Source organism: Ischnura elegans, chromosome 6 (assembly GCF_921293095.1).
Source record: "Ischnura elegans chromosome 6, ioIscEleg1.1, whole genome shotgun sequence".
Lineage (NCBI taxonomy): Eukaryota > Metazoa > Arthropoda > Insecta > Odonata > Coenagrionidae > Ischnura > Ischnura elegans.
The window spans coordinates 121,345,868-121,369,848 of NC_060251.1; the positions used below are offsets into that span (position 1 = coordinate 121,345,868).

The 23,981-nt window shown below is 38.8% G+C and overlaps 2 protein-coding genes across 2 annotated transcripts in view; one reads left to right on the forward strand and one right to left on the reverse strand.

Annotated features, from left to right (window-relative positions):
• The window catches only part of LOC124161611, a 439,803-nt gene that overhangs the window by 305,127 nt on the left and 110,695 nt on the right, over positions 1 to 23,981 (forward strand). The gene's annotated exons all lie outside the window — the stretch shown is intronic.
• The window catches only part of LOC124161612, a 42,867-nt gene continuing 22,637 nt past the window's right edge, over positions 3,752 to 23,981 (reverse strand). The window contains exons 2-3 of the mRNA XM_046538002.1: positions 12,371 to 12,679; positions 3,752 to 4,526 (exon numbers count right to left, since the gene is read on the reverse strand). Of these exons, the coding sequence (XP_046393958.1) occupies positions 4,205 to 4,526; positions 12,371 to 12,630 (582 nt within the window). The 5' untranslated portion in view covers positions 12,631 to 12,679 and the 3' untranslated portion in view covers positions 3,752 to 4,204. The remainder of the gene's footprint in view (positions 4,527 to 12,370; positions 12,680 to 23,981) is intronic.

Here is a 23,981-nt window from a genome sequence, read left to right on the forward strand (position 1 = left end):
TTTCATCTCCACGCCACCGCCGAGTCAACGCCATGTGTATTTTTTCCTATCCATTTATTTCATCTTCAATCTGCATTTATGTTTGTATATTCGCGATCTGTGTGAAAATGAATTTGGCATACATACAGGTAATTTAAACATTAGCCGCAATGTAGCTATAAAATTTTATTCATAGGGGGAGGGGTAAGCGATTTTTTTGAGTGCGGAAAAAATGGCAATAACTATAACTATTACTAATGCTACTAAACTAACTATAACTATAATTATTACTAATAACTATAACTAATGCTGGCGCAGTTTTTTTCGCACTTAAAAAAATCGCTTACCTCGTTCCTCCCCAGTTTCCCCCTATTTAATACTACAATACTGTCAACGAATTTGATATAAAATATAAATATAAAATTCGTAGGCAGAACCGTGACTAATTTTGAGACGTTGCCAATCTTTAACTCGTATGTCTAAGAGAATCATTTCACGTGAAAGCACAATGTTTTCTTCATTTGTGGCGGTCGTTCGGCTTCTTCATCGTCCGCAAAACTTGTGCGACCATTTTGGAATGTTACCATCCATTCGTAGACACTCCGCTGTCAAAACACTGTTTCCGTACCCTACAGGAAGTCCTCGATGAATTTCGGCCCCCCATGCGCCTTGCGACCACAAAAAAACGGATCACCGTGCATCGGCCTTCTTTGGTGAAAAAATAGTAACTGGAGCAGCCACAATAAACAGCACGACAGCGATAACGAAACAAACCTTAGCAACTTGAAACTTGCAAAGACATAGAAAAACAAGTAAACTAAGCATTCAGCATCAAAGTAAAACTACCTTACTACCAAAATAAACAAAGATTGCGGATAATAATTGAATTGAGCTTGTATACAACATACATTCAACCAGTATACATTCTACTTTCTCTGGCGTGACCATGTGGAATTTACTCATAATTTCACATTGATAAGAATATCTTATTTTTTCCACATGGATCTATCACAAAACTTCACTGCAACCTAGGTTTCGATCAGGTTCGTCATCATCAAGTACTTTGGTAATCGGAGATATCAAAACTTATCGATACGTCCACTGCAAAAACGCTCAGCAATCGCCCACCGAATCAAATCCGCTCATCTAGCAGCGCAACAACACGAATTCACTCAGCTGGCAGTGTCCGGAGCATAGCCGCTCATCTCCTATTCTCCAAGCTTGGAGGTGAGCAGTTATGCTCCGGACACTGCCAGCTGAGCAAATTCGTATTGCTGGGCTGCTTGATGAGCGGATTTGATTCGGTGGGCGATTGCTGAGCGTTTTTGCAGTGGACGTATCGTTATAGTCACTCAAACTTGGGGGAGGCAGGATCGAGAGGGAAGAAGTTCGGATGAGACGATGAGTGAAACCAAATACTGCAAAGCTGCGTGATGGCGGTCCTCGCCAGTACGTCACAGGATTTTTCTCAAATAATTGGCTTGGTGAGTCGATTGAGAAAAAAACACAAAACTGGTTTTATCATTCCTTTTCGGAGATCTGTATGCATTTTTAAGTTAGTCATGAGACAAAAAAAGCTGTCACTAAGAACAAAAAACCATTGAAATTAAGGTACGTATAGAAAACTCTCCTGGATTCATCTTTCAAAAAGCATCCAAACATAGTGAAGACTGAAACCAATTACGAATATCTAAACATCGTTGCTGGTTGCTTAAAGTCTAGGATGATTTTTGATGATTTTTTGTATCGAAGGCAATATTCCATTGTTGTATCAATTTGGTATACCCACCTCAGTGTCACTAGGTGATCAAAACGTGACTGCCACCTCAATGCCAAAAATAATAAATCACTTTTCCGCCATTTTCTGAAAGCTGATCTGGTGCGGTGCAATTAAAAATATTAACAGGCCAAAGTTACCCTTACTGCGCCAACTGATATTTATTTGGTTTCTTTTTCTATCGACTGCATAATTTTTTCAACGAAAGTAGTGGAAATTTTAATATCCAAAATAATAAATTATATCACTTATAAATCACCTAAGGGATGCATGAATAAATTAGTAATCGGTGATACTAAATTGATACCTAATGGACTTAAATTGAAACATGAAGATGATTATACTACAAATGACATTTATTCTTCTGGTTAAGCATCATGCCTATTCATCTTCATTCTAACCATGAACTCTTTTCTTTTCTTCCCACTTCCTGATTATCCAACATCCCACTCACTATTCCAGTTTATCATGGATAGCAAAATGATATTATCACTACACATTAACGCTCCTGCAGGGAGAATTATTCTTATGCGGATAGAAAAGATATTAAGCCACAATTTAAGGCAGAGTTGGTTAATTTATAAAATATGCGCAACATTTTTGAAATTCATGTGAGTTTTTAAGTAGATATCAACGTGGATAAAGCATATGATAAAGAAGCTGCGTTTCCCAAAAATTTGAAATCAAACTTCTATTCTAAACTCAAGCACATCACAAAATTATCACCTCAAGGAAAATTTTCAAAATAAGTACGATGGAAAATGCCGTAGAACATATTTAAAGGTGAACATTTTAACTTATAATATTTGAGAAATGTATTTTCGCTGCATTATGTTCGAGACGAATTAGCCACACACAACTGACAGATTGGTCAGTAAATTAAAAGTATGCATACTGGGTTAAGGATATCGATTGAAAAAATACTAAAAACGATTTGATCATGCCAAAGTTTTCGAGATCTATATGCATTTCAAATTACATTATGAGTACAAAAAACTATCGTTATGAACAAGAACCAAAAAATCATTGACACAAAGGTACGAAAGGAAAAGCCTACCTATCAGTCAAAAATCATCTCATCGCCTAAACATAGTGAAGGTTTGAGCGCTGAAACCATATTTGAAAACTGAAAACTTAAAGAGAATTGAAGTTATTAAGCTGAACTTATACAACCATTGCCTTAATGATGTTCAACCCATTAACGGCCAACTTCAATTGTTGCAAAATTAGTAATAAGGCCGCTCACTTAAATAAAATATCTTCTTGGCAAAACTTTTGACTCATCATTATCGCATAACTATATTTTAAACACAAGCAAGAAAGAAGGTATCCCAGCTAATTTGATATACTTTCTGCTGGTATAATATCCAGTTGATATTGTTCCAAAAGACCTCGAGTCTCATTATGACTTAACACTAAAATGTCGTCTGAAATAGTACTTCTGACACAAAATGGAATCTCCATAAGACCTCCGATTAAATGGCCAAATATATGACCCGTGTGGATGTCACATGGGTACGCGAGTAGTCTTTTTACCTCTCCCAGAATTAGGGTAAGTATCAAAATTAATTATTCCCTGGTAATTAGAGAGGCCATATTAACACCTGAATGCTGAAATAAATATCCGAGTGTTCAGGAAAACATGTAAGGACTCAAATGAATATTCGAGTACGTGAATTAATGAATGAGCTATTGAATCAATACAATGTTTACATAGACGTAATAATATAAGCACTAGCCTGTGTATTCATTGCAGGTACTCGAATTGAAAGAAATTCACTGCGGGATTCACATAATTGCCGCGTTAATGTTCAATTTTAAATAATTTTCAAATCATAAATACGAGCAAATTTATTTACGACGCGACAACACATAATTTTAATATTGCTGTGATAGTATCCATATAGCCCGATAATCGACCTCTAAAGTATAATCAAGAGTTTATCCGCTATTTATCCAGGTATCAAATCGATTGATCCGATGAAAATGAATGTGTTCTGTCGAGAGAACATTTTTTATTTATATTGGTGAACATAAACTGCTCTAAGGTTGAGTACAGCCACAGGAAGACAACACTTGTGCACAACCTTGCTATTTGAAAATATATTCGAATTTCTCCTTCGGTCCGACTTCCGAATCATGAAGAGCACATGATGCCGAAACCTTTTTGATACAATGTATTAGATTCCAATTATTCATCAGTAGAATACTTTTTAATGCCAAACTGAGTTCGTATAATACCTTAGAGATATTTAGGAGAGACAATGGAACTCGTTCTGTAAGTTCTATTCGATTCAAATAAAGGCAAATATTTTAGATAGCGCAATAAGTTTACATAAATGCTTTTCAAATACGTGACACAAGGATCACTCAGGAGATCAGCAACTCCTCAAACGGGACTCTCACACGCAGGTCGTCCATTTTTCACGAGCGAGCACAAATGCCTCTTCAGCCGTGCCTCATGGCGTCTTCCCTGGAGGGCAGCGGACCGATGGGATCGAAAGGGGAGGACTCCTCCGGCTCCGCCTCCGGCCTGCTGGGCGCGGCTGCAGCGGGTGCAGATTCCGCGGCTGCCGCCGCCTCCTGCGCCCTCTTCTCCGCTTCCTTGGCCTCGTAGTACTTGCTGACGATGTTGTGCGCCGCCACCGCGCTCTCCGTCCTGCAAGGGCTCTCTCCCCAGAACGGACCGTGGCACTGGAACTGCTCGAAGCACTGGTCGTTGACGCGCATGGAACCAGCACGGCAGCAGCCAACGATCGCGAAGCTGCACCTGCAAACGCAATCAACACATAACACGTAAAATAGGGTAGTTTCCTTCATCAAAGAAAACGAAAGGCATTGATTGCTATTCGTTACCCAACATTAGTGTATCCATAATATAAAAATTATTTGGTTTTAGAAATCACAGTTAGACGAATGGCAATGGTCAATTTTAACCTCATTTGAAAAAGGCCAGATTGACGCCCATGCAATGCCACTCCATGTGAAGTCACAGGGACCTAATTTCTATACGAGTAGATACGTGTTTTACATCGTCTGACAATGAGATTAACAATGCATGCATGAGGCACAGAGGTCAGGGAAACATCGCTTAATAATCACCTAATGTAACTGCCTAAGCTCGGAAAGTTTCCTTCGCTTGATAAGGTATTAATAATCCTTATTTAATCCAAGTGCTACCTGCAAGCAGGGTACTCTGCTACCTGCTAGCAGCCTGCATCTCAGCAGCGCACATAACCTCGCCCCAAGGTCACCTCACACAGTGACAGCGGGAACCAGAATGACGTCACGCGAGCTTTCCCCAGCATTCATACTTAGCCGTCGCGTTTTCCGGCGCTTGAAAATTTCCACTTTTCATTTAATCGTGAAAAATAAATATCGTCATTAAAAAATATAAAAGCGTGAAATGCATACTCCAGGAGTAATAATCTTTAGATTTGGGCAATAAAATAATAATAGGAAACCACCCTATTATAACTCTTTGATGGTCCAAGCCCGATGTAACACAACGCTTGCCTCTCCATTTTTCTTTTACCGCCTCATCGTTTGTAATAGCAATAAGGGTCCCGCCATATTGTGGATTTTGAGAATAAACAATAGACTTAGGGGGCCTTCACAGTTCGGCGTTGCGTTGACGCCGCGGCTAGCGAGCCAATCAGAGCCCGTCTTTGAGAATTGATGACGTCACGTCTCCTGCTCGCTGCGTCGTCGCAGAAAAACTGAACCTGTCCGATTTTCTCTGCGTCAAGGCGGCAGTACGCCGACGATTTCGAATTGGTGTTTATTTCTAGTATACAAATCTACATCTACATCTACATAATACCCCGCAAGCCGCCTAAAAGGCGTGTGGCAGGGTGTGTTAGGACACCAGCCGTTTACAGCTATTAAAAAAAAAAAGAAGTGCTCTAACGAGGTTGGGACAAGCGTTTATTAAAGTCCTTTATTGTTCGGGGGAAAAACGAATTCTTATATCTATCCGTTCGGCTAAAAATCTCTCTTAATTTATCGCTTCTGTCGGACCTGGAAATATAGTGTGGCTCTAAGATTATGTTCTCTGTGTCGCTCTTAAATATATCCATTCTTAATTGTTCAAGCAATCTAAGCCTAGCGCGCAGCCTCCGAGTCTCCAACGGCTCCCAGCCTAATTCGCATGCAAGATTAGCTCTAATGGGAGTGGCAAATCCTATTTATTGCATTATTTACTATTATTTTGAAGTGTTCAGCCTACATATTTCGCATCTTTCCTAAACATAAGAACAAATGTTAACCCTAAATTAGATTACAATCACTGAGGAGCATAGATTAGCGTAACTCATACCCGTTAATGGTATCAAAAGTTAATACAGCGTGAGAGGTGCTTGTTGGTGACTAAGGTCGTTTAAATTCCATTTTATATCCAATTATTGTGCCCTCATGATCAACTCAGTTAGAGCTATTTAGATAACATGACTAGGACAATCTGTTTGAACAACAGTTATCATTAATAAATATTCCTGATAACATTCCACGTTACTCATTTTCATTGAGTGTATGTAATTAGCTATTTTTCGAATATTCCGAGTTATGAAATAAAATTTAAAGGTCATAATATGGAAACATAATATGGAAAGGCAAAGGCCATCACTACATGCATTATTTTCGACTTTAAGGTCGCCATATTAACTTCAAATGTTATTTATAGTTAAGAAGAACATTTCAAGAAATGAAATTGGGTAAACATGCAGAAAACAACATATGTATTGTGCGTTTGGTTCGATATCATAAGATGATATGCTCACAGGCCGATTTTTAGGAGCCGACGCTTTTTGCCTTTCATTTGTTTTCACAACGCAGAGCTGTGAAGGGCTACAACTTGCTGCGATGAGTTAGCTCCGCCCCCAAGTACGCAACGCCGAGCTATGAAGGCACCCTTAAGGAGTGTCCCAATTGGCCATTAGGCTATGCCAATTCCAGGATTTAGCCATGACGCCATCTTGGAAGGATGTCCCAACTCGTTAGCCAGCATAAGGGAGGGAATTTAGGCAGCTAACGCGGCCGCCAGATTTAGGCATCGAGGAGTGCATCCTTCGCCACACTTTTCCCATGATTCAAAGCGTGCAAAGCGTCTTCAGAAGAAAGGGCATCATGGCTGTCAACAAGGGATAGTACTTGTTTGCAAGTAGTGTTGATATTTTGAGACTTGTTCGAATAATTATTAATTTTTATTTTGTTTATAATAATGAAATTGCGTTAATGGAAGTGTAAGAATTACGGAGAAATTAGTTAATGAGAAGGCGGCGTTAATTTCAATGCTAATTAATGTTTGTATGCTTCTTATGTATGTCTATGTTATTTTATAACTTTTTATACCGATCACATGTTATCTTTTGCTACCGTTTACTTTTTTAACGTGTTAAATAATGCTTATTGATGTTTATATGCTTCTAATATATACTTAATTATGTAACACTATCTCTAAATTCTTATTTAAAACTTTTTGTACATTAGGTTAACACTCGTAAGAATAAACAATTATTATTATATGTTATTGGACAAAGTCCCGAAATTGGAATCGGAATAAGTAACAAAAATTAAAATCTATAGTGATTATAAGATGATACCGAAACCTGATTTATGTACGTAAACCATACTTTAAATAAATTTTGAAAATAATTCCCAAGTCAGACGGTAACCGTTTGAATAGACTAAATAGACCTGTTCTAATAATACAAAACTAGAAATGAAATTGCTAAAATATAAGGAATACGAAAAAGTACTTGGTTGAGAGACGATTGAAATATTACAAACCAATCAAAAGGAATATACGTTAACATTTCGCCACAAACTTAGCTAAAACCTCTTTAACAAAACCATACGGAACTAAAAATACGAATTTGAAAGTATACCCCTACTTTGCTATAACAAAAAGGTTGTCTAAGATACTAAAATTATGATTAAATACTCTTCTCCGATATCTAATATTCAAAATCACTTGACACATCACATTTTATCAATTTAGGGTGGGTTTTGTTCATCATTTGTTCAAATCATTCCGATTATCTCTGGTTTTGCATTGGCCTAGTGCCCAGTAGATGGCAGCACCTGCGTAAGGATGTCCCAATTCATGCTCCCTCGTGGTTAGCTGCCCAGAATCTGGCTGGCTAAATACATGATGCCTAATGGCTAACGAGTTGGGACACGGCTTTAAGGAGTGTAAGCGGAGCGCGGGGGGTATTGTGGGTCAAACCGTCGGAGTGTACGGTCGTGCAAAGAGAGAGCACGCGAGTTTCAGGTAGCGGGAATTCCAAGAGTGAGGCATCGTGCGAGGCATAGCCCACGTAGAAAAGGAGAATTGACAAAGGAGCTGGGATTATGGAGGAGAACGGGAGATTTTACAACAGGACGAGACCCCAAAAAGCTGAGGGCCCGCCAAAGACGAACACCACGCAGGCTGGGAGGATTTTCCAGACCACAGAGGAACAAACCAACCTGTGTCGTTACATAATTGTGTTGTAACTATGTAATTTTATTTTCATATAAGATACAAGAAGCCATAAGGCAAGAGGTTTTAATTGGCCAAGAATTATGTTGGTGACTGGTATCCCTTTGTATCAATTGGATTATGTGTAAAAGTTAAGTGATGAAGTGTGGAAAATAATTAGACAATATACTTAAAAGAAGGAATAATTTTTCATATACTAAATTTTTGTTTAAATTAGAATACACAGTTGATCATGACTTAAGGGTACAAGGACTTATTTTGATTTATTGTAAACTGAATACTTCATTTTCTCAAGTAAATTGCAAACGTATCTCTAAACCTGCAATGTTTCTTGTATTTTCTTTTCCGTCGAGCAAGCTGGGTCAAAGTAATTAAAATATAAGGTAAGAGAAGATATCGCAATCATGGTTTCTTTCCAGGTAAAAGAATCAATAATTTTACGTGTTACATGTTTATTCACAACGTGGGGCATAATACGAAGTAGAAAAACAAAAACATTTCTTGTTACACCGAGTGTACCTCGGGATGTATATTTTCCGCCCGGGACTCGAGCCCGAGTATGTCGTATAGGGCTGTCGTATTTGATTCCATATAAAAATATTCCACGCTTTTTTCTCGGGCCATTACTACGTAGCCCATTTCTTTAGCCATGCGATCTTCCTTTACGGAAGGTTCTATCAATTTAATTTTTCGTATTAGGAAACGATTTTATAAAAATAACAACAATACGCCTGGGTTTCTCGTAACCCGCACATGAAAACACCACGGGCTTCAAAGTGATAATTAATTTTGTGGCTGCTGCCATTCAACCCCAAAATCCCATTAAACCCCCTGTTTTATGTACAGTAAACCATCGGTTTATGGTATTAGTCAGCTCCGAGGCCCGGTTCTAAAATATTCCATCTTAAGTAGCATCTGCATTGTTTTCGGACATGGATTCAGTTTATAGAGCATTAGTGCACTGAATGGTGTCATGTTAAAATGTGTTCCGTTAAAAAGATGAGGAGTATAATTAAATAATTGATGGCATATTATGCAAGAGGAAACAAAAAGGAAGAAACAGAAATTTTAAAAGTGAGTGCAAAAGTCAGCTGAGATGATTACCCGAATGCGTCGTAAGTCGAAAATGCATCGTAGAGCGAAGATCAGCTAAACGGGTTCTGGAGAGTTGGAAAGAGTGGTGCGAAAAGACTAGAGGCCTTTAAGGCCTAGTGCTGGGGGAGGATGCTGGGGAGAAAATGGACGGATAGGGAGAGAAATGAAGAAGAATGGGAGGAGAGAGGATATAGTGCGTCAAGGAATACGTTAGGATTGCGTGCTTACTGTCACGCAGTAGGTAGTCGCGTGGGAAACATGATCGAAGGCAGTGGCGTAACTAGCAATATCCATTGGGGGGGGAGTGGGGGGGGGGGATTAGGGGGTAAAGGGGTGACCCCGACCCCCACCGTCCAAGGCAACGGGAAAATTAAAAAAATGACATGCCTGGAAATACATTTTACAAAATTTTGGAACTTAAAATTTGTGTTTCACTCGTCAATCCGCGAGAAATAATCACAACAGGGAAAACATTAGTATTATATAAAATTTTCTGAGGGTTTGGGAGGGATCTATTCTCTCATCCCTCCCCCAGTAACACCACTAATCGAAGGAATTGTTGATGGGAAAGTCCCCAGGGGAATATCAAGGGACAATTACCAATAGGACAGATGAAGAAAGGTACGTGGAAAAGGAGCTTCAGGGAGATGGAAGAACTGTCATGGGAGGGAGACAGAGAGAAATGGACAGTACGTATACCAATCTTAAGATTATAATACCATGCATGGATGAATGAATGAACTGCACGAAAGTGGTCCAGTAACAAGTAGACTGCGTGAATTGCGCGGTCCGAATTAGTTCCAATTATATTCGCCTAAGCAGCGTTTACACCGGAGTTTGAAACACGTGTTTCAAACAAAAATTGCAAACATCTCAAAAAGCGCTCATTAGTAGACGAAACATTTCACTGCTGCAAACAGTTTTACAGTGTTTGAAACAGAAATTCTTGTTTCGGTAACTATGTGCCGTTGAAACATGAAACATAAACATTACCCAGCTACTCCTCCGCGCTTCCACCTCCACTACCACTACCACTTAATCACTCGTCGCGCCATGCTATCATCAGGGTAGTGATCAAGGTCGAAAGTGTTTCAAACATTTTCATGAGACATGGAAATAAAAACCATGAAACAAAAATTTCAAACTTTTGTAAGAAACAACTGTTTCGAACGATTGTTTCAAAGTTAAAACAAAAATTTCAAACAAAAGTTTGAAATTTTTGTTTGAAACTCCGGTGTGAACGCGTCTTCAGTGTCATCATGCTCGCAGAAGTCAGCGGTCTGGACTGGTTTCATTCATCACGTCTCATTCATCCCACTGCCCTCGTGAAGTTTTGGTCAAACACTCGATCACTGTTCCTCCCCGCCCAACTTATCAACCTGACCTCGGCCCCTGCGTCATCTTCGCATTCGAAAATCATGTGGAAGGAATAATATTCTAGGCGATTCCCGAAATTGAGGCCAATGCAACCAGGGAATTGATGGAGATCGGAAAGGAAGCTTTCCAAGAATGTATCCAAAAGTGGGAACAACTGTTAGATAATTGTGTGTGTCGGGAAGGAGATTACTTTGAAGTAAACCCAGACATGTAATTTCTAAATAAAAAAGTTTTGTTATTAAAAGTTAAAAATTGTTAGCATAAAGACGACAGATGAAGTATCTGGGGTTAACGGAAACTACGAAGATATCGTGGGGAGCAAATATAGGAAATATTTTTGGAAGAGCCCTGAAGAGGCTCGTCGAGCGTGTTGTGGGAAGATTTTCGGATGAGAAAGTAAAAGGAAGGTGATCACACTCGTCCGGCCACAACTTGCAGTGAGGATATGGGATCCGGCGCAGAAAGACTGAATCCGCGAACTTAATGAAATAATAATTCCTTTTTATTTTTTAACGGCTGATGAAGGGGAGAGTGTTGCACCACGGGACATACACTTTTTCAACTTTGTTATACTAATCACAATATATTTACTTAAGATTCAGTCTAATATTAGCAATTCTATCCATCTGGATTACTTCACATAAATTTTCAGTTTTATACTTGTACCTTTACTATTAATGTATCTAATTAGATGTTCTAAAAGTGTTTGCAATTGTTCCTAGGCACATCATGTTCATGCACCTCGGGACACTACGTATTGTACCAAGGAACACAAGTGAGATTGGCGGGAACAGCAGCGAAACTCGTAAAAAATGAAATCATTTTATATAATGTTTATTAAATATGAAAGTAAATTAAAATGTTACTCAAAGAATATATTGTAGTTGGTTAAAACTCAGTTTTAAAATATAACTCCTTTCAAGAACAAAAACAGATATCTTCCGTTGAAGAGGCCGATTACTAACATATGGTGGCGTAAAGACGTCGTCTGTGAATACACCACGATCCAGAGGGAAAATTCCAAGAGTCTTAAATCCGCTGATAATGTATTTGATTGTATATTTAACAGATATCTCCTATGAAAACATGTTCCTAGGTACATCGTGTGCTTGTGTCCCTTGGTACAAGAGGTAGCCATTTTGAATTCCGGCTGATTTTTCGGGTTAATATTACATCTAAAATACCAAATAAGTATCTAATACTAATCACCATTACATTTCAATTTCACCCGTGCTACGATAATCACTGTTGGTGTGATAGATTTTTGGTAAAAACACTTCGATATGCAACTAAAAATATTTACTATTCAGCGTCAAAAACTTAAAAATAGCGCCTTCTTTGTAAATACAACCCAACGAACTCCAATTGACCTATGCTACTCTCTGGCGCATCTTCCACATAATAGCTTACTTTCTAGCCCCTACGTGGAAGCACTTGCCGATATTTCCTAGTGTTCCTATAGGTACACCACCCTCCCCTACATACAACCCCCACACGTCACACGTCTACTGAGGTGACTTGCGGGGTAGTATGTCGATGCAGATGTTTTGTTACATGACGTCAGTACATGTATATTTTAACATTCCTCGTATATAGAATAAAGACGGCCCCCAGGGCCAACTTCACGCGTGTTCATTTCGTCTGGTGTACCTAATACGCACCTGGATGGTTCCCTGATCTTCGACGGCTGTTGCGGCGAGGGGCTTTGAGATGGCGCCGGGGCCATGTCCACCGTGGCAGATCCGCTCCCCCCTGACCTCGATGACCCCTCGGGCACATCCCCCGATGTGGAGTACAACCTGTCACGTCCCGCCTCCAGCAGAAGATTCTGCGACGGAAAGTAGAAGCGGTGCGACAGGCCGTTCGCACCACAGGACACCACTAGCACTGCCAGTAAAGCCAAGCCGTGAGTCGCCTGCATCCTGGACGCCGTGCAATCCACTGGGTATTCACCGGTTGGGCAGAGCTACCTGCATAAAGAGAACAATAGAGAGAGACGAGATAAGCACAGAACTATGGTAAAGACCTATAGAAAGCTAACCCCTTCGAATTAGACCTGACTGGCAAATTCTGTATTTTCAAAAGAAAAATCACCTATCTAATTTCTCAAAGCAATTGTACGGTGCGATTGCCATGAGAAATCATAAACCTGAATGGCGCAATGGTCAGCGCCATGGTCCGGAAAGCCAAATGTCCGTGGTTCGACTCCAGCAGCTCGATTCTGTAAATGTGATATGGCCGTCACAAGCGGATTTCGTCAATGTATTCACGGCTTTGACGCAGGAGCGATTCTGAAACTTTATAGTGACGTCACTCTCACAGCCGCGTCCGTGGAAGTATTCACGCCCAAGAGGGCCCGTGGTAGCTTCGTCGCGGCAATGCGCTCTAATTTTTCATTATGAATATACGCTGTGATTGATAATTAATAGCACATTATTCATTAATTACGATGGTGGTTATTTCATATTGTCACTTCCCATAAGTAATATGTATTAAAAACAAATAAAAGAAATGCGTAAAGTTAAATTTACATTCGCGTCGTATTTAAATTGATTGGCCTTCATTGCGATTGAAGTTGGTGGGAAGTTAAACCTTGCGCTGAGGGTTTGACAATTATCTTATAATTGTGCATCTTCTAGAATGTACAAGTAAAATACTCACAACTTAATGTTCATAAAAATTTGGAGTAGAACCAACGGTAAAAGTATTGTGCGGTATTGAATGTTATCAGATTTATTTAATATTTGTTTCGTAAGTTCAAGCCTTCGATTTGTTTTTATTAACGAGAATGGAGGCTCTTTACATACCTCCGCTACTGTTTCATGAGGACCAATGTCGACGGAGGCAATAGATGCACATACTTCGGCGGCAGATACGCGATATCAACAATCCCTTCGAGACGTGAGATTGGCGATGGATCACTGAGTTCACACCACGATTAATTCGTAGACGTTTAGACGGCTTGCCGGGGCATACTTTAGTACGTTAAGATAAACATTGATCATCTATTCCATCACTTCCATGCATTATTGCTGCCGTTCAGTAACACGACCAACATGATTCGTTTTTCTGTTGACATTATAGAAATACTAAGACATGTAAACATCTCGTCCTCTAGCAGAAACTGTTGATAATCTACTCGTATTCGCGCCAGAAACATTTTCATCAGTATAAATCGTGAATATAGTGGCATGTGCTTGCATAATCAGACATATATGTATACGCACCACAGCGCATTTAAAATTATGTACTGAAATGATGAGAACAGCTCAAACAAATACGAGAATGAACCATTATTAAATAATAAAATAACACTTGTTCTCATTCCGCGTAAGCATTAGCTCCATATTATGAGGAAATTAGAGCTAATTGTGCAATTACGAGCCCGCTACGTGATAACTGACTTTGATACGCAGCACTTGACAACATATAAAAGAGGAAATGTCCAGTGTATAGCTATATACTAATTAAACAACCGTAACTTATCATTAATAGGTACTTTTAAAATAAAAGACCTCACTCAAAATTGAGTAAAGAAGTATTATTTACTTTGGGAGTGAATATTCCACGGCATTGTTTATGTTTCTCTATGGTAACTGAAGTTGCAGTTGGCCGCTGAAGTAAGTTTGTGTCGGAGATTCTGATTCGTTCCTCGCGTCCGCACAGCTACCAACATAAGAAACTGAAGTGATCGTTCGCAATCCGTCAAACATCTCACGACACAGGCTTACAGGATCGCTTGACGTCTTTCACGGTGAGAGGCGTGAGAACTCCACTGTGGTTCGAACCACGCGAAGCACAGGTATGACATTTACAGAATCGAGCTGCAGGTCCAGGGAAATTTGATCTCCTAAGAATTTAAGTGAATAGTCACCATATTCCATTTTACTCATCTTCCGCGAGTTTCAACTTCGAAGGAAATAATATTCAGCACAAATAGGACAAAGCAGTACGTAATGAGTTCAAGCAAAATACATAAAACAGCATATAATACTATAAAATACATTAAAATGGTAATATTTACATCTCCAGCTACTCATTTTTAAACAGGATTGAGAAAACCTTATAAAACAGATTCTTGTGATTCCGAGGACTTCATCCCTCACTACCGGTGCGAGAGGGATTCTAAAATAAAAGAACAAAGGCCATTCTTAATATTTCTCACTGTAATAACCATTTGAAACCACATACCTACCCCTCCTTAAGCCCATTGCAGAATGGCTATTTTGGGAAAAGTACATAAAATGAACACAATAAATACAATGATTAAATTCAAAATTCCATTTCACCGATCGATGAGGATGGCCGGGTCTTTAGCAGTTACATTTGCGAGAACGTTCAACCATCTGCTTAAAGATATACACATACTGGGCAAGTGCAGTACACGCAATGGGGTTAACAAATAAAACCCTTTTATACATTTGTTAAGTCCCTAATTTTTATCATTTCTTTTTCACTGTTTTACTCGCATTTTTGCCTTTCGTTTTTATTAAATTGTTTTTTTTTTACTTAGTTGCCACTTTCTTACTTTTTTGTTTTCTTCTTTCATTGTTAAATTTTAATTGTTTAGATGCTTTTCTCTCCGAAATTCCTTGTTATTTTCTCTTATATACCTAAAATTTAAGGAACGATCATTCATCTTGAATGTACTAGGACAACTCGGAGAGCAACCTCCGAATCGCGGTATAAAAAAAACGAAACGTTGAAACGAGTCGAGTTCCGGGGTTGTGCTTCTGCAGGACAACGCGCGCCTTCATGCGGTAAGAACGGGAGAAGTTTTGCTCAAATTCAAATGTGATGCATTCCAACATTCTCCCTTCAGCCCGGACTTGGCTCCTTATGATTATCATTCGTTCACTGCAAGGAAAAAAAGCTTGGGGGACAGCATTTCGCTGACAATGAGGAACTTAAAAACGCTGTCACACATTGGTTTAAATTGCAGACGGACGCTCTTTACACAGACGGAATTGGTAAATTGGTAAAACGGTGCGACAAGTTGACTACGAGAATATGTTAAATGATATAGGAGAGTTGTAACTTTGATGTGTAAATAATATTTTCTCTCTGTGCTGGCTTTTTTTTTACAGCGCTCTCCTATTTGCCGTCGTCAATAACTGCGTGTACGCTGAGACCAAGGCTGGCCCCTCATACACCGCCGTTCAAATTAAAACCCCACTTAATGTATTATAAGTGTGCATCTATAAGGGAATCCATGAGCGAGGGAGGGGGAGGGCGGGAAGGGTGGGAAGGTCACGGGTCAAGCGGACTGAGGCGGCGAATTTAAATGACCGGAACGCCCGAATTGAAACAAAAAGCGAAAGTAAAGAAAAGGGAACAAAAAAGGACGGGTTATTCTGTTTACATGCGCTGGATCGCTCAGGAGAACGCAAACGGGAAACAAAAGAAAGGAGAGCGGCGAAGCGAGTGCGGACGCGACGGGAATACGAATGAGACCAAATCGAAAACCAACAGGAACATTATTCCTCGCAGGGATCGCTTTCTTATTCTGGAGCGGAGTCACAGCGAGTCTTCTTTGCAACCATTGAATGGAATGGAGACGAGCGAATCATTGTAAATCGGAAAGTAAAGGGAAACGTTAAGACTTGATCCAAAAAGGCTCCCTTTTTCACTGTACAACGCACGCATGCCTAGTGGCGTAAATGCATTTTAACCTTTAGTCATTTTTATTTGAATTTCATTCAATACTGAACAAATTCTGCGTGTATTCCTCGTCGTTTAAAAATGAATTCAGTCGTGCTTATATCTCGTGCATTTCATAATTGAAATCTGAAAATTAAGATTCACGCCTACATTGTTGATTGTGTTCATCATACCAAGTTCCTTGAAAAACGCAGACGTTTGGGAAAATAAGCGGGAAAGGGAAAATCTTAGATGGATTAACTCTAATACATATTACATTACTACGCTATTCTACTATATCATACTAGTACATGATGCTACTTGCGCAACTGCAACGGTGCCCAGTTACTTTCGTTCTCATGCTCCACCGATCTCCGGACAAAATTCACAAAAATAAACAACCGAAAAGTTTAATTCTTATTTCAATTTCTTATTGTGTCAACGATATTTTTCATAATGAGGAATCTTTTTCCACGATTCACGGTTGGAACTAGCAAAGCACGGTTGTAAAGTGCACGAAAACAAGTGAATACGGCACTGCGCGTTACAAAGTTTCACGTTTGTTATCGCGTTGTTTCAAAATCGAACCCCCACGCTGATGTCACCTATTATTTATTCGGCTGCTTTTTTTCGCCGCTTTTATTTCTGTTGTTCGCAGATTAAATTTTCCCCCGCTGGGCGCCTCTGTGCGGGATACTTTTCTGACAGAACGCGCGCCGCCGGTGTGCTGGAAAATTTGCGATGTGCACCTAAGCAGACTATCGGCTGCGATATGCCGAAATCAACTGTTTAAGCACTTCCTTCGACACTGGTGAAGTTCAAAACTAATTAATTTTTTTCCTTATCTTGAGCTCGTTTAATTCGTGTTAAAACAATTTCTTGGAGTGTAGGTCAACGACCTCTCATCTCACTTGTTTGAGTCTTTGACAAAGGGGTATCATTTACTTTGGGAATCAGTGCCGATTTTAATTCCCAGGAGAAAATGATAACAACCTGGTGAACCACAGTGTTGCCATATTTCTGATATGGGACACAGATTGCGATATCCTTAGTAGTTCACTAAATGCTGATTAGGTGAGTGACAGAGTTTCATCCTATTTAAAGCGCAAATATGAAACGAATTTACAAAAGCGGTGCGCAGAAATCAAATGAGCAGAAGAAAAACTCTTTTATGTCAATATCATCTCAAATAACTTGAGTACCTGGCTGAATTAGAAGTGTGGTTCCTGTACCAATTCACTAGACAACGAGAATTTAGATACAGATTCAGGTACGTTGGAATATTCGTATTTTCATTTTAATATTTTTTTAAAATACCGCCTTGTGATGCACAACGAGTCACATTGCCGTGAGGTTCTTTCTTCTCTCTATAATCACCTCTTTTGTTTTGTGCATAAAATTTTGATGTTTTGTGCGTTTGGTGTCAATTTTCAATATTTTGCGCCAAACGCAAACACAGGAAAGAAACGATCTACGAGGGACGTTTTTTCTCAACCTCCGATGGGTCATGAACAGAAGACGAAGTGATCGATTAAACATTATTTCATTGCTAGATGTTGAGTACACTTTTGTTGTCCTTTCGACATAATCGCCTCGTCAATTGAGGTATTGGTCGTGCCTGTGGTCAAGCTTTACTATACCCTCTTCAGAAGATGGTGCCGCCAGTGACTTCTAATGAATTTTGCCTTAGTTCTGAAGTTCAAAGCCTGTTTGAAAACCCTTCCTTCCTAGCCAATTCTTCACCACAGTGTTATGATGGAATTCACACGGCACTATGTCGACATTGCACCGTGTATGATCGAAAATGTCCCATTGAAATTGCTCAAGGAGAATTTTGGCTGCATCAGCGCTGAGATGACGGTCGTTGTCATGCATCAGAACACTTCCTGAAGCCAGCATGTCTCCTCTTTTGTTTTGAATGGGAATGGGTTTAATGTTTCACGCTCTATCCAAATTGCATTAACATTAAAATTCTCTTTTTTCGGCAGAAAGGTGAACACTTGTCAGTGCTGGAGTCGTTCGTCCAGTTTTCTGGCTGTCGCTCCACAGTGCACACTTGGTGGTAGAATCCACTGAGGCAGAGTAGTCGATGAGATTTCTGATAGCCTTAAACTAAAAACTTAAGTTCACAAATGACTTGAGCGTGTGGTGCGGAGCATGCGCAGTTGTCCTATGCGCGCAGTTCCCGCTTGTCGCTTGTATTCTGTTTTTGCTGAGCTATCGGAGGTTGAAAAAAACGTCCCTCGTATTATCACGAGCAGTCGCAGCTACTCCAACAATTTTTTTATAAGAGTCACGTTGCATTTTCTCGAGTAATATATTTCTTAGGCAAAAAAAGTCTCCAAATCGGATTTCGGAGCGAGTATCACAGAGAGGATATAAAGGTCTAATTGTAAGTTACGAGAAGCCCGAAGAAAGGACGAACTCGAATAAGCTACATAAAGCAGGTAATTACGAGTGTTACGAAGAATAAACACGCAATTATGGAAAGGCAGGTTGTAAGGCTAGCAGAGTGGAGAGCGGCGTCTAACCAATCATAGTTGAGTTACATGTATTGATGACGACCACAAACTGTCCTTTCCGCGCCCTATCAATTTATCGTGGAATTGGATAGTATTTATGACACTTTTTTTACAGGACGATAAAAAGTATGCGAGTAAAGAAAAATGCGACAGATGCGATCCAAACAGTAAGTATCCTGTGTAATTAGAATACATTATTAAATCCATCCATTATAAAATACCTTGTGGCTACTAGTGTTCCGGAGCCTTTTCAAACGTATGTAAAATCTGTGACGTGAATGAATTTAACTCATTTTTTCGCTTGCACGTGTCGTCAAAACAATCTGATGAGTATTTTAACGCTCCGATGCGCCTGACCTCTATCGTTTCTCCGGCGAAGCGCTTAGTCCTGTAACGTTTTTCTACGCTCTCTCCCATGCTAAAATATGCGCATTTTAGAACCATTGTTACGTGAATGGCCGATATTTTTTGTCTGACGCATCGGTGTGCTCTACAATGCGAATTAATATGTTGATTTATGCTTATTTATCGTTTATTTCCATAGAAACCATGAGAGTGCCATGGGGACTTTATTATTTTTTGTGTGATTTTCTTCCCGGCTCGCTGCACGGTGGTTGATATAAACGAATATAGCACGCCAAAACCTCTATAGCCGTATATATATATATATATATTGGTAAGTTATGGAAGGTATGTTTTGAAAAAGGATCCGTGTTAAACATTCGAGGATACTATGTAGGGTGATTTTGGGAGCAAGATAACATTAAGTAACAATGGGAGCTAAAAATAAAAATAGGCTTGTGGATCTCATGCATTCCTGGAGCAATTTGAAAAATTAAAGCTGGAAAATAACTGTATAGATATGATTTATTTGATCAATTCCAGCAAGAAGGCTGACAACTATTTAAAAAAATAATTTTAGGCTGGCTGCGAAATGGATAATGACAATTTACTGACATTATCCTCCTAACAAGTCAAAATATAAAATTTGAATTTTTTGTCCTTTTCAAAACAACGTTGTGCCATTCAATTTGCCAACAAGAATAAAAGTTGAGAATAAAGAAATGAAACTTTGTAAAGTTCACTATTATAATAGTGAATTACATAAAAATATTATATTAGGTTCACTATTAATAGTGAATTAGTTAATAGTTAACTAGTAGTATATATAATAGTGACCCTTACAAAGTTTTATTTCTTCATTTACAATATGGAGAGGTTTCACAAAGTAAAGCCTGAAGTTATCAATCAAGAATAAAAACCCTTGCCTGATGAAGTTTCTCTAATACTTTTGCGTCTTGTTGTCTAGACTGTAACGGTATTTTGCGGCGAAAAGTTTCAATTGATTTGAAAATATCTTGTCAGGTGGAGTTTTTATATTCATGTTTCACTGGCAGACTTGTGACCGAAGGTTTATCCGACAGACATAAGCTCTTTTTTTTTTAATCCTCTCGGTGACTTTGATTCGACAGCACACGTCAATCCGCCGCTGTGAGCTTATCGCAGGCGTTAGGCAGAACACATTGATGGGTACAGATTTTTCGAAAGAAATGTCTATATTTCACGCAAGAAATCTTTTTTCTTGACACAAGCTGTTTTCCAAACTTTTCGTATAGCGTGAAAAGTTACGAAAACAACTATAAATTATTCGCTAAATGCATCATGCAATGCATGCAACAAAATGCATTTTCAGATTTCAGAGATTGGGTCATTCCATGTCCCTTTGATGTCGTGCATTTTGCTCATTAATATTTTCAAATCGGAAACGCTATGTCATACAACGGGAAACTCAAAACGGTTTTGTAACGCATACAACCGTGTTATAAATATTGCAACGTTCTCAATAGAATTAAATTATTAGAATTAAATGAAATTAATAATATCTATATTCTTCTTGATAATGCATGTAATTTAGCCATTTCATATCGTTTAGCGTTAGAACGAAGAAAAGTCACTCAGCATCCGACATTATCGCCGAGAAATATGTATTTTATTAAAATGTACTAGGAATCAAAATGTGCTTGGAAATGGGAAAATCGTCGAATGATTGACGTACTATCTTATGCTTTCCCGGTTTAATTCCCGATACAATCTTATACTTAGCAACTGACATCTACGCCAAATTTTTCGAATCCTTTCAGCATTTCGTTATCCTTGGATTACATTGCAGCGTTAAAGCCGGTTAAAAGTTAAAAAAGAGCAAAAGATATGAATTAGATTTAATGAAAAAATGAGCTTCACAACTGCGGGGAAAATTCATAAAAGAAATAGAGAGGACTAGACGCCATCTGTTATTATTCTACAGAACCATAAAAGCAGACTGTCGCAAATGAGGTGCTGGGATTGAGTTGAGCTGTTTCTCATGTGCATCAATATATTTTCCGCAGTTTAAATCTCAATTCCATATTATTTCAACGGTATTTTCACTAACATAAGAGGACTTCTCTTCCGTGATTCATAGTTAAAACTAACATAGCACTGTTGTAAAGCGTTTAAACAATTGAATACGGCTAATCTTCCCGTTAATTCGAAATCGAACAAACCCCGCGCTGATTTCCGCGCTACTTTCACGTCTCTGCGCTTAATATTTTCCATGATTTCATTGACGCAATGGTAATGGAATATCACGCTCCCTGGTTCTCCGTACAGCAGTTGCTCCTCATTCGATCTCAGGAAGAATGAATTTTTTTTACTTCACCGTTCTCGAATGTATTTCCTTGATATTGTGGTCTGCGAGAGTTCAGCAAATCCGCATTTTGAATTTTGAATGCTTCTGAAGGAAGCATCGATATATCAACGGATACCTTGGGCGCATCGCGGCCCACATAGTCTGCTTCTGGTCCACACCGCAAATTTTCCAATCAGACCGGCGCACAGTGGTCTGAAATCGGAAAAAGCTGGACAAAAGTCCAAAATTGCTTTTTTTGAGGTAGAGACTTGAAACTTGGCGTATATACTCACAAATAGTTGGTGATCACGGTATAATAAGTTATTTCTCCTATATCTAATCCGTTACTGAGATACAGGGGATCAAACATGACCAAATTTCCAAAAACACGCCCGATCTCGTTTTTCTCCGAAAAACTTCGGAGTTAAACTGCTGGTAGAGTTTTTGAAGGATTTTAATGCAGTAAAAAACGTTATATTCCAAAAATATGGTACTTTATCTACATTTTCCATTATTTTTTAACTTTTTGGTTAGTATTGGTGCAGTATAATGTCGCAAAATGGCGGACCCTTTTTTCTGGCCAAATTTGACATAAAGTAGACAATATCTTTAGTTTAAGAAAAAAAATATCTCCAATTTTTCCTCAGAGTATTTAATAGACATCATTTAAGAGAATGGAGCAAAAATCTTTGAAAAAAGTTTGCCCCTTCATTAATGAACGCGATTTTTCGATCGCGCTGCACGTCCCGGCTCCGCGACACGGGGGCCTAGAGACTCGGGGACACGGTTGGATATTTCACTTTGTTTGGAACTTAATTATTTAAAATCGTAATTTTAAGCACTCAAGCGTGGCCACTAATCAGGATCTCATTCAAAGACTGTTGATTACGTCGGATCCATTTATTTCATCAACCCTAACAATAAAACAGAAAATATCAAGGAAAATACCTAAAGAATTGAGGGAACTACTAGATTTAGATGAAAGTGAAGGAGAAGAGTCAGATAATGGTGATGACCAAGATTCTTCGGAGGACTGAAGTATTGAATTGATTGAAGTTTCAAACAATAATCATAATTACTAACACCCAGGGTGGTATTAGGCAACATCAAAATTGTACATTTTCTTATTCCTAGGTGTTTAAAATTAATTTTATTTCATTCGTAAGATTTATAGTTAGCATGTTTTGCTTATTTCATTGTACACATGTTTATTATGATTTCAAATTATTCCCTTCAGGAGTGTATATCCTGCTTTTTCTTCATCAAATTTGAAAAATATTTTTATTGGTCTGTCTTTTGATTTAGTATTAATTGAGGTATATTCTCTAGATAATTTACATTGGATGGGATGTTCAATAGTTAAACATGCAATGGAAGAATAAAAATGCTATTTCATAATTTCCATCTTTATATATAATACGCCATGTTATTAAAAAATAAGGTAAAAAAATCTATTTAACCATTTCATTATCCCATCATTACTAAAACTTCCTCGTGGTAATATTGCATGGTTAAAAAGGAAAGGGAGCGGAAAAACCCTTTGGAAAAACCCCTTCGGAAATTCCCTCAACGGCCGCGCGGTATCATAAAATGTCCCTTTTCGCACGCTCCTCCTCGGCGTGGGTGAAAAGGGAAAGAATTAGTGAAAGAATCCGGGCTGCAGCCTTTCCTGGTAACTGTGCATGGCAAGCTTCGCGAGAAAACTTAAATCCTACCCAAAGGGTGTTCCTAATGTGCTTCCGTAGTGAAAGAAAAAGTGTAATGATTCAGTTAGGTTTCGAAACCAAAGCATGTTTACCAGAGTTACGGCGTTCAGTAACCAAGTATATCGATCCAATATTCTAGTAATGTCTTCAGTTAAGTATTTTGGGTCAATAGAGACTGTATAGTGTGCTTAAAATTACGATTTTAAATAATTAAGTTCCAAACAAAGTGAAATATCCAACGGTGTCCCCGAGTCTCTAGGCCCCCGTGTCGCGGAGCCGGGACGTGCAGCGCGATCGAAAAATCGCGTTCATTAATGAAGGGGCAAACTTTTTTCAAAGATTTTTGCTCCATTCTCTTAAATGATGTCTATTAAATACTCTGAGGAAAAATTGGAGATATTTTTTTTCTTAAACTAAAGATATTGTCTACTTTATGTCAAATTTGGCCAGAAAAAAGGGTCCGCCATTTTGCGACATTATACTGCACCAATACTAACCAAAAAGTTAAAAAATAATGGAAAATGTAGATAAAGTACCATATTTTTGGAATATAACGTTTTTTACTGCATTAAAATCCTTCAAAAACTCTACCAGCAGTTTAACTCCGAAGTTTTTCGGAGAAAAACGAGATCGGGCGTGTTTTTGGAAATTTGGTCATGTTTGATCCCCTGTATCTCAGTAACGGATTAGATATAGGAGAAATAACTTATTATACCGTGATCACCAACTATTTGTG